This window comes from Macadamia integrifolia, unplaced genomic scaffold (assembly GCF_013358625.1).
Source record: "Macadamia integrifolia cultivar HAES 741 unplaced genomic scaffold, SCU_Mint_v3 scaffold595, whole genome shotgun sequence".
In the NCBI taxonomy this organism is placed as follows: Eukaryota; Viridiplantae; Streptophyta; class Magnoliopsida; order Proteales; family Proteaceae; genus Macadamia; species Macadamia integrifolia.
The window spans coordinates 325,990-344,381 of NW_024870494.1; the positions used below are offsets into that span (position 1 = coordinate 325,990).

An 18,392-nucleotide genomic window follows, 5' to 3' on the forward strand; every position below is an offset into this window, starting at 1 on the left:
CTTTCAAACAAACTAGTCTGGTTGAAATTTGACAGTCTGCTAACACAATTCTGTTAGCTTCTTTTTTTTCTTCCTTTTTTTTTGGGGGGGGGGGTGGTTGAGAGGAAGTGGATAGATTGGCACTTCCTATGGACCCTTACTCTTTTGAGTCTTAGGCTTGTGAGCTATTGTTGTTGGTGTTGTACTTTACTCCATGTACCTTGGTTTTGTTTTTTATTCTTTTGGTTCTCTATCAGGAGAAAAGGTGACAGTTTTGTTCTTGGGTTCTCCCTTTCAACATGACCCAACTAATCCAATTTGCAGCGTTATTTCTCTTTGATGCAATATATATTTTATTTTTTTCCATCTATTTCTTAAATTAAATACTGACCATGGATTGGTGCTTTTCTTTACAGTCATTCCATTACTGCAAGTACAGACGGGATGAGAATCAGCTTTATATATTTGCAGATGATTGTGTTCCCAGATGGCTTACAGCATCCCACCATATAGACTTTGACACCATGGCAGGTGCCGACAAGTTTGGAAATGTGTACTTTGTGCGTTTACCACAGGATGTCTCAGATGAGATTGAGGAAGATCCAACAGGAGGGAAGATAAAGTGGGAGCAAGGGAAGCTGAATGGGGCTCCGAACAAGGTAGAGGAGATTGTACAATTCCATGTGGGTGATGTGGTCACATGTTTGCAGAAGGCATCTCTCATACCAGGGGGTGGTGACTGCATCATTTATGGAACTGTCATGGGCAGCTTGGGAGCTTTGCTTGCTTTCTCATCCAGGGAAGATGTTGACTTCTTTTCTCATCTGGAGATGCATATGAGGCAGGAGCACCCACCTTTGTGTGGCAGAGATCACATGGCCTTCAGATCGGCCTACTTCCCAGTGAAGGTAAACATTTGAGACTGAATTTCTTGTTCAAACATTGGTACAACTCACAATCACTTTGTGAGTTGCATATACCCACCCCCCCCCCCTCTCCCAAAAAAAAAAACCCCTACTAGACATGGCATGCTGTATCATCTGATTTCCCATCTGTGTTATTATCAAACTGAATGCTAAAGTCAGGCCAATTGCATTTCTTATCTTAGCTAGTATAAAAGAGTTTTTTTGATAATCAAGATGGTCCTTTTTTTTTTTTTTTTTTGGGGGGGGGGGGTGGGGTGGTGTTAAAATAGGGATACCAAACAACCGTTATTTTGTCCGAAACAATTGCTGGGACAAAGAAAGATTCGAAGAATGTGTACTAAAGACACCCTTAGTTTAATGGTTTCAATTATTTCTGGTTCTTCTTCTGGAACAACTGTGTTTGTATGCCAACATGTGGGCCTCTCCATTGGGATTCCATATGTGACATGCAGACTCCTTTGATAGAGAAAAAGAGAAACCATGGCCGCTTGCTATCTATATTATTCTTTCCTCTGGATGGTCCAAAAGAATGAGGCAAAGAACACAATTGAGGGAAGAAATATTTCTGCAACATTACTTGTTTGGTTCATGCTTTGTTCTTCATCTGCCACAAATTAGTTTCCTTTTCTAAATTCCATCTACCTACCATTTCTTCCATTTCGTCTCAACTTTGCAGTTACTAGTTTGTATTTATATTTTTATCTTCTGGTAACAGTTACCTTACATTCATGGGATTAATTTTGCAGGATGTGATTGATGGAGATCTGTGTGAACAGTTCCCCACACTGCCTGCGGATATGCAGAGGAAGATTGCAGATGAACTGGATAGAACTCCAGGGGAGATACTGAAGAAACTTGAAGACATCAGGAATAAGATCATATGAGAAGCATGTCTACTAGGCCTCCTGATCTGACGCAATTGTTGGCACCTATTATCTTGATCTCCTTTGTATACTACTGAAATTACTTAAAGCAACTCGGGCACAGTGGGTGGATTTGAGTCCAATTACGAGCAAAAATCAGTTGATGAGTTGTTTTGACCCTTTTTGCTCTTTGCTATGTATTGTTATTGTTATCTAATCATCAGAAAAATGGATATTTCTTCTTCGTGTACTAGTGATGTGGGAAGGTTTTGTTCATTTTCCTTTCTCTTGCGTGAGTATTTATTTTTACCTTCAAATAGTCATACAAGTAGTGTGGGCATCTAATTTGAATGTGGTAGCAAAGGCTGAGAGCATTGAGGAACAGTTAGTGGGAGATAAGGTGTCTCCAAAGTTTGATCACGAAAAATTAAGTTTTGATTGCCATCATCGGAAGAGCCAATTGGAAAGGTTTAATTGGTCTGATTTGAAAACCAATTGTGGGAAGGTTTGATCACTACCATTGACTAGTGGATGGACATTGGGTCCAAATCACTCTAAATCATATTGTATGTTTTATATCTCTTGGGTAAGTGTTTTCTATCCTAGAGTGCCCTTGCACCGACATAGGGTGTGAGGGCATAGTGGTCATTGCGTGCTCTTGTCTGTGGTAAGGGCTGCTCTCAAATAGAAAACATTGCCCCATATCTCCTTCCTCGTAATCTTGTGCATGCTTGTGATCTTTATCAATGCCCCTTGGATAGAAATTGTGTGTGTATATATATATATAGATATATATATATATATATATATTTATTTATTATTATTATTATTTTTTTTTATCTTCTGCATGACCCAATTCATTCCCCTCTTGGTATGAAACCTCTGACTGCCACTCAATAAATCAAAACTATAATTAGTAAGGTATGCTTAACAAGTCCAGCCACAACCAAGAAAAAGAAAAAAACACCCATCAAATATGTTCTTACTGCTGATCATATTTCAAATTTTATGACACTTCTGCACCAATAATAACAGACCTGATAAAAGGCTGGAAAGCCTGGATTACAACCACCTCGCTGTCTGAGAAACCAAAAAGCTCAGCAAGTCCTCGTCAGAAGCTAATGTGGAGAAGCGATGTGATACAGCTGAGTTTTCTGGGCAGTAGATTGAGATGAGGATGAAATATATGACAAGGAACCAAAAGATTGGGAATAATAATGTAAAATCCTCATCATAGGAACACCAAACTTGTTCAAAAAATAAAAAATAGAAAAATCCTCATCATGGGATCAGGACATGTTTTCCATAATATACAAAGTAGCTGCCTATCTTATTTGAGACCTTCCCCTTCCTCTTGGATACGTTTCTGGAAATCAGTAACCATTAAACGCAAGCCTTGGTTCAGTGGGATCTTTGGTTCCCAATTCAGCAGCTCCTTAGCTTTGGAGATATCTGGTTTCCTTTTATGTGGATCATCTGCAGTGTTTGGTTTGAATTCAATGGTTGCACTAGAGTCAATCGTCTCTTTGACAACCTGCAATAACAGGTAAATTTAATCAATTGCAAAATAAAATTGTGGTTAAGCAAGTCAAATAATGTCTTCACTAAATCATCCAAAGAATTGCCCACCTCAGCAAGCTCTAACATGGTAAATTCACCCGGGTTACCCAAATTGAATGGTCCCACATGATCTCCTTCCATTAGTGCCACCAGTCCATCAACCTACCACCAGAAACATTAGTCTTCTATTTTGTATCAACTATCCTTTATCTCAAGAAATCCACAAAGTGGGAGAGGGTGGGGGCGGGGGGAGTTGCAAGAACTCTCAACTCTGCAACATTTGGACATCAAATGGAAACATGCAATGAGATTTAGAAAGAGACAACCACCCACACGAAACGGCAGTCATGAACATTCATTTCATAATCAGATGGATAAGAGAGGAGCAAAAGAAAGAAGCAGTCATCTATTCCCCGAATTAAGTTATACAAAGAACGATTTTGGCCTGAGACAAAATTATACCACATTTGCCATCTCTATTATGCTCATCATAAAAGATTTACTAGTGCAATGAATGACGGACCAGATACAAGATAATCTATATGGCAGTAGTGCACAATGACAATTAAAATGGATGTGGCCTCCACAAACAATTGGTTATCTCGTGGTCTCAAAAGAAAAAATAGCACATACTTGACATACAACAGATAAAAGTAAGAACTCTGCCAATCCCAGAGGGTAAAACATAGCATGCTTAAAACAGACATTCAATAAAATAAATTTGAGAATTACCAAGTCAGAAACAAATTGGAAGCTTCGTGTTTGTTTTCCATCACCATATACTGTCATTGGTTGTTTACGAAGGACCTGTAATGTATGTTAGTTAGAAAATTTTCCTCATGATAGGATGTCCAAATGTCCTAATTTCAGAAGGCACATTATTGAAGCCATTACCAAGGAAATGTCAAAGAGAACCAACCTGGGCAACAAAATTGCTGACTACACGTCCATCATCTATACACATGCGAGGTCCATAAGTGTTGAAAATGCGGGCAATACGCACCTGGAACAGAAAAACCTCAGATTACACTTTTTCTCCCCCTTCTTAATCAATCCCTCAAAGTACTTTTGCATGGAGTATTTTCCAAATGTCAAATTATCTATGTAGGCAGTGAAAAGACTAGCAAACAAAGCACTTCCAAGTACTATCAAATAATAGCAAACAATTATGGTAAAGAACCTAATAGAAGTCTATACGTATGTGGAAAGGCATGCACGCTGCACCTGCTACTATCCTCAGCTTACTTTTCTCCCAATATTTATGTTATCCCTTCAGATGAAATGTTATTGAGAAGATGCATCAATATGCATGACAGAGGTGAAAGACAAGCAAACAACGGAGGATCTTTCTTATATAATCAGGTCATGGCAAACCATATGGATCACAAAAATCTTGTGCAGACAGACACAGGTGCACAAAATATCAACACAATGTCTGTACTAGTCCATTAATGCTTTCAATATGAACTATACTGTAAAACTTGATAACCGATTTTCAACATAAGACCTATACAGTATGATAACAAACAAAGAGATAATCACTTTGGAACCAGTATGATAACAAACAAAAAGAGATAATCACTTTGGAACATACTGAAAAGGAATATTTGTCAATTGATATAAAAAATCCTGTTCTATCTTTCGGGGGTTCACCATATAAGAGGCTCCAAAGGTCAAAGAAATTATGTAAACCGTGGTAAAGACCTGGAAGTATAATTTAAGTAGAGCATAAAATATTCAGTAACGCCTTAAAAAGATTAAATTATCAGGCATATAATGGATCTAATGAAATGCAACATAAAAATAAATAATTCCCTTCGAAAGTAACAATAGCACATTAAAAAAGTTCAACTCCCCTTGGGGCCGATCTATCAAAAAAATATTACATTAAAAAGGTCTATATTCACATATCAAACCTTTCTTCTGAAAATAATCAAAATATTAAACCTTGAAACTGACAGCAAATGTCAACTGTGTATTTACTGTCACAAACCAGTCAAATGTTTATAGAAAGTAACAATTTTTGGAAGGACAAAAAAAAAAAAAAAAAAAAAACTGCACTCTGATACATGGAGTATCAAAATCAGCAATATATTAGGTACTTAACCTACTGAGAAGAATTTGTAAAGGATCAATGACTGTCTAGATGAGTTGCACAACCAACCTACAGTTAAAGGAGAGTTCTCATATTTGGGTCTTGTAGTTTGCATCGTAGTGGTATAAGCACTTATCCTATGTGCCACAATGGCCCAAACTACCTATTCCCCTTCAGTGGCGAGTTGTCTTTAGGACCACCCAGAGGGGGGGGGGGTTGGGGGAAGAGAAATTGTACAAGAAGTTACTTTTGCTGATGCTGACCCAATGAATATTGGATAAAGTAGTATTACAATGGTGTTCAAGGGAAAGGCTCTCGTATTATACATCAACCATCAAACTTGGTGCCCAACCTCTCAGATCAAACCCTTTTATTGCTAAAAGAGGGGAAGTTGATAAGGAAAAGTACAGCAACAGCTCGCCAAAGACCATAACCTCAAAAGAGGACTACACAATAGGGTTATGGCCCTACACAAAAAGATTGCCTACCCACAATCGGGGGCCCCTGGTGAAGCTCATCCACCAATGAGTTCACCAACCACTTCCTCTAAAAGATGCAAAATATTCCTAGGTAACAAAACATGATAAACAAAAGACATGATGACTAACTAAATACTACCAACCCTTATTAGAACAAAATATTGGGTTGGGCCAGTTCCGTTTATTATTAGGATCTTGAGAGACAGAAGCAATAAAGTAGGATCCTTTTACTGTAACATACGATTTTACTGTGAATCAACTTATACTTTCAGATCATTTTCATTTATATATTACTACAGTTCATTGTTTCTATATAGTCACATAAATACAATTTCCCAACAACAAATACTGAAGTTTCTCATGAAAGCTATTAAAGGTTTATTTTATTTTATTTTATTTTTTTTTTTTGGGGGGGGGGTGGTGGACCTAGGGTGGAGGGGTGAATGAGGTGAGATGTTTATTAATATCTGAATTTAAGAGGATGAACCTAATTCGGGTGAAAAAAAAAAAAAAAAAAAGAAGAGATTATTCTATGGCTGAAAACCTGCACAGATACATTTTACAAAGCCTGTCCCAAGCAACAGAAAAATGATGGGGGTGAATGCATAAAGCCAGCAGCCATGACTCAAGAAACTTCTAATCCAACCTTGTGGAATGCCAGGACAAGATACATGTAGCCAACCCCAAGTAGTGGCTATGAGGTTCTGAGTTTTTGTCTAGATGCTGTATTCATCTACAGGCTATAATTATAAGATAAAGAGATATAATTTTGTCACAAAAAATTCATCAAGGTGATTGAGTTCCCCTCATTTCTTCTGATTTCTTCAAAATATTTTAGGATAGATGACCAAAGAAAGAGGTCACTTTAAATATCAGGCAACAAGCTCATTCATGTTACTTGTCATAAAAAATCTTTCTGAACTCTACTCTACAACAGGCCAAGAATGATATATCATCAATTGATGTACGAATAGCTTTACAAAGTCAAAAAATCAAATCTTCATTGAAAGCTGCAATGCAACTGAAGATTTCTAGAGCAGCAAGCTCCACCAGAAAAAAATAAAAATAAATAAATAAAAATGTGGATCATCATTTTCACACAGGTGCAGGAAGGATAAAAATTTACAACATTTCATAATTTAATGTGAAATGTCAACCATTGCTCCTATTTGAGTGTCTAGCAAACAAAGTTGACCACTCCATTCATCCTTGGTAGCCATTAACATTAAGGAATTTTTTTTTTTTTTTAAAGAAAATGGTCCACATGAAAAATGCCTCAGGTGGATGATGCAGTTGCATTAGACATTAATCCCATATGGAGGCCTATGTGCATGCTTGGGAGGCCCACAAGATGCAGGTGGCAGTCCGATGGATTCAACTTGACCTCTGGTTAGTTATATTATAGGTTGGGCCTTCTACTTTTTTTAGTTCCATTGCAATGGGCCTAATTTATAAGACCATAAAGTGGGATAAATTTAGCACACAGAATTAGCAGTTCAGTATTTGGATTAGATTAGGATAATTGACAATTAGATAGAGTTCTGTTTGCAGTCTATTTACTTAATTCAATGTGTTAAGGGTGATTAGGAGTCCTTTTTATGTCCTTTTATAAGCCTTTAAGAATTTTAGAAGTTCTTTATAAATGTAATAAATACACCCCCATCAATTAAGAATGTTTGGAGTTAAATTTTTTTATTTTATCAAGAGTTTTACTGTTGTTGAGCAGGCCATATGGGATTTGTATCCCAGACCTGATTTCCTTCCTTCTTCTGATATGATTTTAATAGGTGTGATCTTACTCTCTTCACTTCTACTATTCTTCTTTTTCTTACTTCTTATTTCTCTTGATTCAACACCAGGTCGAACCCCTGTTTCTGGTTCAATTTTCAGATTGCCAGATTTGGTCATCTTCCTTAGTCTAGTTTAGTTTCATCCAATATGTATACATGCTTGGTCCCATTGAATCTATACATATCGTAATATAATTGTAATTCTTTTTTCTAGAATCTTTTCTAGAACCCTCAACTGCATTAGTGGAAGACACGGAACCTATAAAATGCTGCAGGAAACCCACCTTTGGCACCACCAGTCAAGGACAAAAGAAAGAATTTGACTGTAAAGCAGCCCCCATGGCCAGTTATATCCATTCCCAGATCTTCTTCATTATAGGTTCGTCAACTAATCAACATCACTACACGTCTCCTCATCCATAGAATCCATACCATAGCATGCCAACTCCCGACTTACATGCTGCAATAACTGTATAACATTGGGCATATGCCACACAGCCTTTAACATATAAACTCCAAAAAAAATTAACTCAGCCACGTCCCAACACTGAAGAAGATAATATTTGTCAAACTCATCAAGTATACACCACCACACACACACACACACACAATGTACACACAAGACTTCAAATTCTCGTACCAATAGGCATCTTGTTCCAATACTCAGCATCAATGACTGACCTCCAAACGTGACTATTTTCTGTTTGCTATCATTTCACCTAAAATCTCAAACTGTTAGGGAAGTGCAGCGTCAATGTATACATCAAAACTCCCTTGCAAGTGCAGACCAAGATCCCATGGTCCTTGCACATGGAGCTCACATGACACCGAGGGAGAAGAAATGTTGGGAAAACCCTTCCAATGCACTTCCCAGGAGTCAAACACTTGACCTCCCTGCTCTGATACCATGTTCACTACCATTTCACCTTAAATCTCAAACTGCTAGGAAAGGGTGACGTCAATGTATGCATCAGCATTTTCTTCAACAATCTGCACCAGATACTTACGAAGTAATACATTTCTTTATGGCCCAAGCTTATTGATCCTTAAACTTGCAAATAGAGTTCAATTAACAATGGTATCATTCTTCATCATCAAGGGCAATCCCACAGAAAATCTCTATCTTTTCAAGTCTTTTTCTCCCCCGAATAGCTGACAAAATTTTCATTAAAGATGAGATGGAAGAGCACAGAGCCCGAGACCAAGTATGAAGTCCAATTATAAAAGACTCTGAACATACAATGTGAAATAAAGCTGAATATAATACACAAACAAAGATAGACAGTGGCAATGAATGCCTAGAAAATCAACTCGATCTATGAACCCCTTGCTTGGCCAGCTTATTTGTCATGTCATTAGCTGATCTCAGATTCCAATGGAACAACAGGTTGAACTGAGAAGTTAAAAACTTAAATGTGACAAATAACATGAGCAAACCAATAGGGGCCATCCTTACTGGAAGATGGCCAAGAAATGATAGTAGCTGAATCTCCTTTTACAATTATATCAATGAAAGGCCCCTAATAGTGAACTCCAGTCCCCACCAAATGGAGAGAAGTTCAGTTCTGACAGCGTTCCCACTCCCGTTGGACCTGAGTAGGTACCCAAAACAACTCCACTTCATGTTATAATCACTACCCCCACGCTCCTGACAGGCCCGGATTCCCAAGATAGAAGCACCCAAAATCCAGTTTCACTTCCCCACTAGGTCCCAAATCTCCTCTTTTCAGGCTCTTGTGACATTGACAATGATGGCATTCTCCCAACTGAACAAGAAAGTGAGAGGCACATCTCTGAACAGCTAATTTTCTCAAGTCTATCACTTATCCAAAGGAAAAAAATTTCAAGCCTTTCGGCCCCTGAAACCAGTATAGCAACAAGGAAAATAGAATAAAACAGAAAATTAAGCATTGAATTATAAATCAAGGTTGGCTTCCCTTCTAACAAACATTTCTTCTTTCACTCACCTTAAGTACTATTTTTACCCAATCTGATACAGGAAGCTAAACATACTTTGTGCGACAGATTGCTCCAATAGAGAGAGTATCATGTTGAGCCTTGAGGGAAGAGATAGGAATAAGAAATAAGAACAGGGAGAGAGAGAGAGAGAGACTAGGTACTTCTTGGGTTTCACAACTAGAACTCAACTCAAACCAATTTTCTCATTAAAATTTTCTTGTTACAGATGAGGTTGACTACTCGGTTCAAACTCTCCTTCAATGGCATACATTGAACTAATAAGCTCTTTTTATTGAATTTATTGATGACAAAAATCCTCCCTACTCTTATAGACCAAAAGACTTTGACCACATAAATGACTGACATATCCAAAGGACTATTATAATTAACCACATACTATAGAACAATATCTTCAATTACTTAACTGCCCCAAGATTCTCTGAACCTAGAAAACCTAAACAACTAATGAATCTAGACCTAATAAATTAACTACTGGAGATGGACACCAACACATAAAAAGGAAAAAGAGACTCAATGATGCCCCAACTTCCAATTAAAATCACCACTCATGCATCTCCATGCAGTTTGTGGTATAAGTCAACTCAATCCTTCAGCAATGATGATAGATATAAATGAAATGACCAGTGGGGATCCCTCTGTCAAAGTCCCTTTAAATAAGTCCTTCAATACCCCATCAACCAAAAAACGGAAGGAGGCTGAGAAGACAAAACTTGACCACAAATGCCATCTAACCCAAATCTCATAAGATGGAAAATATGATGAAAAGCCTGCCATCACACACCTTATCTGTGCACTCCATGCCCAATCTTGCATACCACCATGGCATGTGGCTTCTCATTCTTAAGTCAAAAAATCATTTTCTTAAGTCAAAAAATCATTTGTAGGCAATGAGAGTGTTGTTGAAAGCTAAATATTTACATACCCTTGTCTTTTTCTTTTTCCTCCCCCCCCCCTGGAAGCATGTAGAAATCCAAATAGCTGTGCCAAAATGCACGACTGAACTCTGAAATGGACAAAAGTATTGCAGGCCTTCCTCGGCCAACCATATGCATTGAAATGGATACATTCTCAAGGCTTAAACTCGATCAATAAGACAAAAGGGAAGCAGAATCTAGAAAACTAATCTAGAATCAGAATATATACAAAAGAAACATTTTTTGAATCTGCAAAGATATCTATGACAGGTTGTACATTGTCACAATATCTTAAACGAAGGGACTCTAAAAGAACTGATGGCACTGTAAGCCTATTCAAACTAGCACCCACTAAACTAAGGATTCAAATATGTGGTCCACCTCCAAGGTAATGTTAGCAGGAGACCTCAATCAAAAGAAGAGGGAACAAAAGGAACCTGAAATAAGACCACAGTAGAACCTTTTACACACCAAAGTAGAATGATACACAATTCAAGTAGCATTACTGAATGATGATTAAGTCACAGCAATATGATGCCCACCTTTGAGACAGTTCTCTTACTGGCAATCACATTTCTAAAAGAACACATCTACAAGCAATATCAGAATCACTTACCTCAACTGCTGCACCTCGGTGGTAATCCATTGCTAAAGTTTCAGCCGTCCGTTTTCCTTCATCATAACAACTTCGGACACCTATACAAGACCAAAGAGTTAAAACAATTCACAGAAAAGCATAGAAACTAGAAAGAGTAGAAGATCTATACAGAGAAATATATAAGTAGCAAAAACATCAACAAGAAAGAAATAAACAGGATTCGGAAATGGTAGCTCACCAATTGGGTTCACATTCCCCCAATACGTTTCCTTTTGTGGGTGCTCTAGTGGATCCCCATAAACTTCACTTGTGCTGGTGAGTAGAAACCTTGCTCCAATTCTTTTTGCCAAGCCCAACATGTTCAGGGTTCCCATCACATTGGTCTTGTAATCATAGTCAAGGACCATAAATAATTCCAGACTCAATGAATAACAACAGAACCAAAACCAAACTTTTTATGTTTAGCCTAGAGAAACCAAAAAAAAAAAAAAAAGGGACAAAATTATAGAAAGCCATGATAACCGCATAAAGGATATTATTGTCTTGATGGGATTGAATTTGTAGTGTACAGGGGAAGCCGGACAAGCTAGGTGATAAATCTGATCCACCTCCAAAAGTATCGGCTCAACCACATCATGTCGAATGAGCTCAAACCTTGGATTCCCAAAATTGTGCACCACATTCTCCTTCCTTCCGGTAAAGAAATTGTCAATCACAATCACATTATCCCCTCTATCTAACAGCTTGTCGACAAGATGACTACCAACGAACCCAGCACCACCTGTGACGACAATCCGCAAGCGCCGTCTCTGGATTCCCGCTGGAACTCTCCCAACCTTACCAGGCCCATAATTCAACGAATTCTGAAACGGGTACGTCATTTTCTCACGATTGGTAACACTAGTAGGAAACTCTCTTATGGCAGCGTGGGTGTTGTCAGACGGGCCAATCCCCAATAAGGTAGGCTGGAGGATGAAGAAGGTGGAGGCGATAAGGATGCCCACAAGAATGAAGAGGAGACGCTGTTCTTTGATGAGGTAATTGATAGATCTAGGTAGAGTCCTGGGATGTTTTAGGGCTTTAGGAGAATAAGGATCGGTGTGGGATATTGTCGTTGGGTTCTCTTCATCTCGTCTGTGGTTCACGCTTGATTGCTTGTGAAGCTGTTTCATGTTTCGGTTCTTCTGAAGCTTTAAACAAGATTTCTATGTTTTGCTCGACTGCTCTTTTGGGTTTTTTTTCTGGGTTCCTTTCAAATTGAAAGATGAGGAAATGGATTCCAGAATACGCAAAAGAAATTGGATGAAATCAAATGAGAAACTAATTCTAATCTCTTCCCCGTTGTTTTTCTCTTACCTGAGAAGAGGGAACCGATCTCCGGGAAGAGGACTGGAAATTCTCGGACTCTGATTGATTTGAAAAGGTTGAAGTCATCTGATTTGATTTGGGTTCATGAGAACGAGCAGGTAAGAGTGTAACAGAGCTTCGGGGTTCTTGAAAGCAGTTAGAAGTTGGAAGGCTAGAGAGAGAAAGAGAGTGAGAGACCTGAGGACATGATTTTGTGACCTTTTACAACCGAGATCCGACTCCGCCACGAGTCCTGACTCCTGAACTCCTGATGTCGTTTCCAAGACAGAGCGTTTCCTCCTTGGATCTCGGGATCCCCGTTCTTACTCCTTAGACCGGAAAGCCGCTCCGCTTACCCAACCCGCTAACCCAAATCAAATTCTCCAAAAGTCAAAACCAAACCCATTTGGTATACCAGCTAAAGTGCTAAACTTTACCCGGCTTTTTATTTTTTATTTTTAATTTATTCTTTAGGGATAGTTGGGGAGGTTCAGAGTTTTTAGTGCACGTTATAGAGATTAGTTTCCACTCACGATACTGATATTTATATTAGAGAGAGAGAGAGGGTTGGGCATATAGGTGTCAATCTCGGTCGGGCTTAATCAGGCTTAGCGGGCCTATGTCCTCAGATCATGACCTACATATTTAAGGGATGAGTTGGTCTTAGTCAGTATAGTGTCAGGTTTGGTCGGATTTTGGGTTTTAATGGGGCTTCTCCTAATCAGGTTAATCAGGCCTTAAACGAGATAATGTAGCAATAAAGCTTTAAACGGGTCTTAAATGGTCTTTATTTTTCTTCGATTTTAAGATATTTTTATTAATTTTGTTAAATCATCAACAATTTTGAAAATATATTACACTCAATCACAATCAATAATTGATAAAAATATCAATATATATTATATTCTATCTCAAAAAAATCAAAATACCTATATGAACGGTCGGGCTATACGTGTCGATCCGACTCAAGCTTGTAAATAGGCCGATTGGGAGGCACATTGGGCATACCCGTTGCACCGTGTACTACCTATTAAACGGATCGGTCTAGGTCGAGCCATAAACATGTCGGGTTTGGTCAAGCCTATCGGTGCGGGCTTTGAATTGACACCCCTAGTTGGGCATCTCACCAACTTTCGATAAGTTAGTTGCTTGTACTAATCCGAATGTTAGATATAAAAAGTGTCTTTTTCAGATGAGAGAAAAGAGGATGACACATGCTGAGCACCGTGACGATTTGCTTAGCCTTTTCCCTTGATATTGTTATGAATTAATTGTCCTAGACTTGATCGGACCATTTTGCCCCCCTTAAAATATCAATACAGATTTTTGTATCATTTTGCATTCGTACTTTTGATACAGAATTGGTCGAATATTTGATACAACTAATCTGATATTGATACCTAAAACCATGGAGAGGTTTTCTTGAACATGCTCAAACAGTCAAACATGTCACATAGCGAAATGAAAAGAATTAAAATTTCTAGGACCAATAAACCAAAAGGTATTTACGTACATGACAAATTTTCGGCCAAATAAAGTGACAAATTAATTAAAGTTAAAAATAGAACTCATAAAAAAACGGTTGAAGATACAAACAATGCAAATAAATGGGAGAGTAAAAGATTAAATATAAGCCTAATTTTGACACAATTAGGTGGACCCAAGGTTTTAGACTTGAGCATGTAAATATTTGATTTCAGGTGTAAGGATTGAAACCATAATTTGGGAAATTTCAAGTACCCCTCCAAAACAATATTTAGTATTTAAGAAGACTTAAATATTGGGATCTTAGTCGAAATTTAATTACTTCTATTTTGATTTTAAATTTTATTTTTCTTTTGTCTTTCATGTAAAACTTCTACAATATCAAGGTGCAATTTACTATAGATTAATTATTATTTTTCTGTCTGATATTCTCAATATAAGATACCTTTTCCATAACACCCATTGATGTGACATGTAGGTGTTCGTCTTCACAGTGGAAGGGTGGGGAACCTTATTCCTTTGATATTATATATATATATATATATATAACTTAAATGGTTATTTAATACAAGTTTTCCTCTATTTTAACATAATTAACATTTAAATTGATAATTATTGAATTGCTCTTCTGATTTTTTATTTTTTTTGAACATTAAATGTGGTCTAATATCTCCTAACATTGATTACCATATGGTGTAATTCTATGAGGTGGAATTGAATAAACAAAGTGACCACGTTGCAGTCAATGTCAAGTAAAGAAACCCAAATAAAACCCAATATTTTCCCTAAAATTAATGTAGGAAAGAAAACGATATTTTTGTAATAGTAATGGTGCAACTACCTTCAAATATTTTCATAATTGATAATTGAAGTTTTTAAATATATTAATTAGCTGTATAATATATATTTTTTTTCAAATTAATCCGAATGATTTGGTTGAGAAATAAATTTTAATAATTATGCTTACTAAGTTTTAGTTAACTACTCAACTGGTATAGATAGTGACTATAAATTTTGTTCAATTATGGTTTCAATTTGTTCTCATTTCTCTTATTTTATTTTCAATTCAATGGGACCTTCGAATGTTATTTCTTCTTCACAATGGAGCTAGGGGGCACAACAAACACTCAACACATCTCATTAAAAAAAAGATCATTATAATACTCACGCTCTCTCTTCACTTACGATACTGGTGTTTGGATGAAACTTCTAGAATAGTAAAGACAGTTTGAACATTTGTTTACAGCGAGAGATCATTATGGAATCCCAGTGATGGAATTCCCTTTACCTACAACAAGGGAGTCCCCCTTCATATAATAATAATAATAATAATCCTTTATGTTTTTTTAGGTACTTCAGCTAGCTTTAATACTTGTTTTTTATTTTTATTATTTTAAGATAATGGGTTTTCCATTTCCCTAAAACCATTGCATCTACGTGCATTGCACTTCACGGATTCTCACACTTTACCTCTTAAACTTCATTTATTTTAACCATTTAGGCTATGTTTGGTAGCCAAGAGAAGAAAGGAAAAAAGAATCTATAAAAGAAAAAAGAAGAAAATAAATGAAATGATGAGAAAATAAAAAAGATTATGTATTTTTGGTAACTAAGAGAAGAAAATAAAAGAAAAGAAAAAAATTCAAAAAATTTTGAATTTTAGGAGAAAGATAGACACATATGAAATCATTATTTTTTGTCTTATTATCTTTTCAAATTTTCTCATGTTTTCCTATATTTTTTGCAAGAAAATTTTTTGGGGGGCAAAAGAAAACTTTTGAATTTCAAAAGGTGAATCTTCTCTTAGGTGAAGACATATCAAGTGCAAAGAAAAATTCTTAACCCAAGGGAAAAAGTACAAAAAGTGTATTTTTTTCTTTTCTTTTCTTTTATTTTCTTAGGTACCAAACACAGCCTTTGGGAGCCAAGAGAAGAAAAGAAAAGAAAAGAAATGAAAAAAGAATCTAGAAAAGAAAAAAAAGAAAAAAAAAGAAAAGAAATAGTGAGAAAATAAAAAGATTATGTATGTTTGGTAACCAAGAGAAGAAAAGAAAAGAAAAGAAAAAATTTCAAAAAATTTTTAATTTTAGGAGAGAGATAGATACATAGGAAATCATTGTGTAATCATTATTTTTTTGTCTTATTTTCTTTTCATATTTTCTCATATTTTCTTGTGCTTTTTGCAAACAAAAATTTGGAAGAATAAAAGAAAACTTCACAATTCCCAAAAGGAATTTTGAATTTCAAAAGGCGAATCTTCTCTTGGGTGAATACCAAGTGGAAAGAAAAATTCTTCACCCAAGAAAAAAGTACAAAAAGTTTACTTTTTTCTTTTCTTTTCTTTTCTTCTATTGGCTACCAAACATAGCCTTAGTAAATGAAGACCTCACAATCATATCAAAATAATTAGTCTTCTCAGAGGTTGCCATGGATTATGTGATTCCATTTATACACTCTTGGGTTTACTATTTGATTATACAGGATAATTTATTCATGGTAATAGAATGGTTCTTAGTCGCATGATTAATCAATGCAGGAGCCAATGAGAAGATAAGTAGAGGCATCTTCAATACATAGATATTTGATGGACGTCATTAAAAAAAAAAAAAAAAAAAACTTCATCTTCTTCATTCATGATTCAGATACTAGAACAAGTATGAAAAAACTTTGAAGCCTCTTTAATGATTAAGCAATGCATTAAGGAAACAAATAAATAATAAGGATACACTCAATAATGCAACAGCATTATGAGCCTTTCATGTAATGAAAACTTAATAGACACTTCTCTTTTTTATTTTGGTAGAACTTAATAGACGCTTCACAGGTGAAAGTAATGGAGGAAGCTGATCGGTGGTTGAATGGCGACGTTTACTAAAGCCTCGTTTTCATCCATTGACGTAGGGGGGGATGTCCTTGTTCTGCAATGCACCACTGTCCCAGTTAGAGAGTAACAAAATCAAGACTAATCATACCAAACAATCCCTCATGAAGTACCAATATTTTTCATAGTTAGATGAGTTTTTTTTTCACCCATGGTGAAGGATTAATCTCTTCATCCCTTAATGACTGCCATTGGTCCCATATGATGAAGTCAAAACATCATCGGTGAAGGTAAACTTTAGCCTTTTTAAAGCTCAAAAAATTATCTTTTTTTTTTAATCTTAATTATCTTTTCGGGGATTGTTGTATTAGTAAATTACTCTAATCCATTACAATGAATTGAACCATTGTCATCATACCATGCATAAAACACGCTACCTTACTAAGTTGAATTTATAAAATTATTTAAATAATATAAAAAGGTTGCATCTCACCCTTTACCCCCAAAAGCCATAGAATAAGGGGAAGTAAAGAGTTTTGAGGATTTTTTTTTTTTATTAATCTAATTCAATGTCCTATTTTAGTGAATTGGAAGTCAACTTATTTTTTGAATTTTCACATGCTTTAGCATAATACTATTCCAAGTTCCATCCAATCATCAAAACTTTTATATATAAAGATATTCTTTCTTCGTCATGAATGTACGGAAACTTGGTCGGAGGGTTCATCCACCATCCTAAGGTCTTTATTACTCCCCTTATAATGTGGGTCGAAAACACCTCTCCTATTATTTTTAATGCCCATCTCATGGTGTTGGCAATCTTCGGCAAAGGATTTATTACTTTGCCATGAATGAAGGGGAACTCAATCCTAACCATACCTTGTTGAAAACTTTCACTCTTTCAAGTTTCAACCACAGAACCATAGAAAGATGCACCTAACTTAATTCTAGACCACGAGGTATCATGTATGTGGTCATTATTTCAGCACCAATACAATGCAGCTAAGGGAGCTTAGACTACATATACAAGCTATGTAGTCTTGCCTTGGAGAGCATGGATCTTAGGGTCATATCCACTCTTCTGCTCCGTTTCCCATCTAGTACTGGAGGTCTTCGCTGTCGTTCTATGATCCAACCAGTCGACGATGTCGGCGAAGACTAAGTCGATGTTTTGGATGGGCTCCCCAGATGTGAGAGCATGGCACATCCCTGGATACAACTTCAGAGTCTTGTCTTCGCTTGTTGCTAATTCATATAACAATTTACTTACAGAAGGATCAGTCACTTTATCATCACCTCCATGCACTATTAGGAACGGTAATGAGACCTGTGCCAAATGCATAAACTTTAAATTAGCTCAACCCTTGGCTATAGATATAGTTAGTTAGTTAGTATAAAAATATTAAAAAAATATATATATATATATATATATAGCTTTTAAACGTTGTAATGCCAGAGGAATCATAACCGCATGGCATAGAGGGAGAGATCATAACCGTTTATACTGTAATCGACGAAATAAAAAAAAATAGAAGGTAGAATCATAACCATAGAA

The 18,392-nt window shown here is 36.5% G+C and overlaps 3 protein-coding genes across 6 annotated transcripts in view; 1 reads left to right on the forward strand and 2 right to left on the reverse strand.

The window, feature by feature from the left end:
• The window catches only part of LOC122069390 (spliceosome-associated protein 130 A), a 6,902-nt gene extending 4,858 nt beyond the window's left edge, over positions 1 to 2,044 (forward strand). For all 4 annotated transcript variants that reach the window (XM_042633392.1, XM_042633394.1, XM_042633393.1 and 1 more), the window contains exons 3-4: positions 396 to 887; positions 1,652 to 2,044. In XM_042633392.1, the coding sequence (XP_042489326.1) occupies positions 396 to 887; positions 1,652 to 1,789 (630 nt within the window). In that variant the 3' untranslated portion in view covers positions 1,790 to 2,044. The remainder of the gene's footprint in view (positions 1 to 395; positions 888 to 1,651) is intronic.
• Positions 2,045 to 2,726: 682 nt separating this feature from the next.
• On the reverse strand, positions 2,727 to 12,803 carry LOC122069391 (UDP-glucuronic acid decarboxylase 1-like). The gene is made up of 7 exons (XM_042633396.1): positions 11,721 to 12,803; positions 11,423 to 11,570; positions 11,203 to 11,282; positions 4,248 to 4,331; positions 4,061 to 4,135; positions 3,398 to 3,490; positions 2,727 to 3,302 (listed from the first exon to the last, which is right to left on the reverse strand). The coding sequence occupies exons 1-7, from the start codon at positions 12,354 to 12,356 to the stop codon at positions 3,099 to 3,101; spliced, it is 1,320 nt and encodes a 439-aa protein (XP_042489330.1). The 5' UTR covers positions 12,357 to 12,803; the 3' UTR covers positions 2,727 to 3,098.
• A 4,007-nt stretch (positions 12,804 to 16,810) lies between these two features.
• Positions 16,811 to 18,392, reverse strand: part of LOC122069403 (caffeoylshikimate esterase-like) — a 5,487-nt gene continuing 3,905 nt past the window's right edge. The window contains exon 9 of the mRNA XM_042633417.1: positions 16,811 to 18,164. Within this exon, the coding sequence (XP_042489351.1) occupies positions 17,868 to 18,164 (297 nt within the window). The 3' untranslated portion in view covers positions 16,811 to 17,867. The remainder of the gene's footprint in view (positions 18,165 to 18,392) is intronic.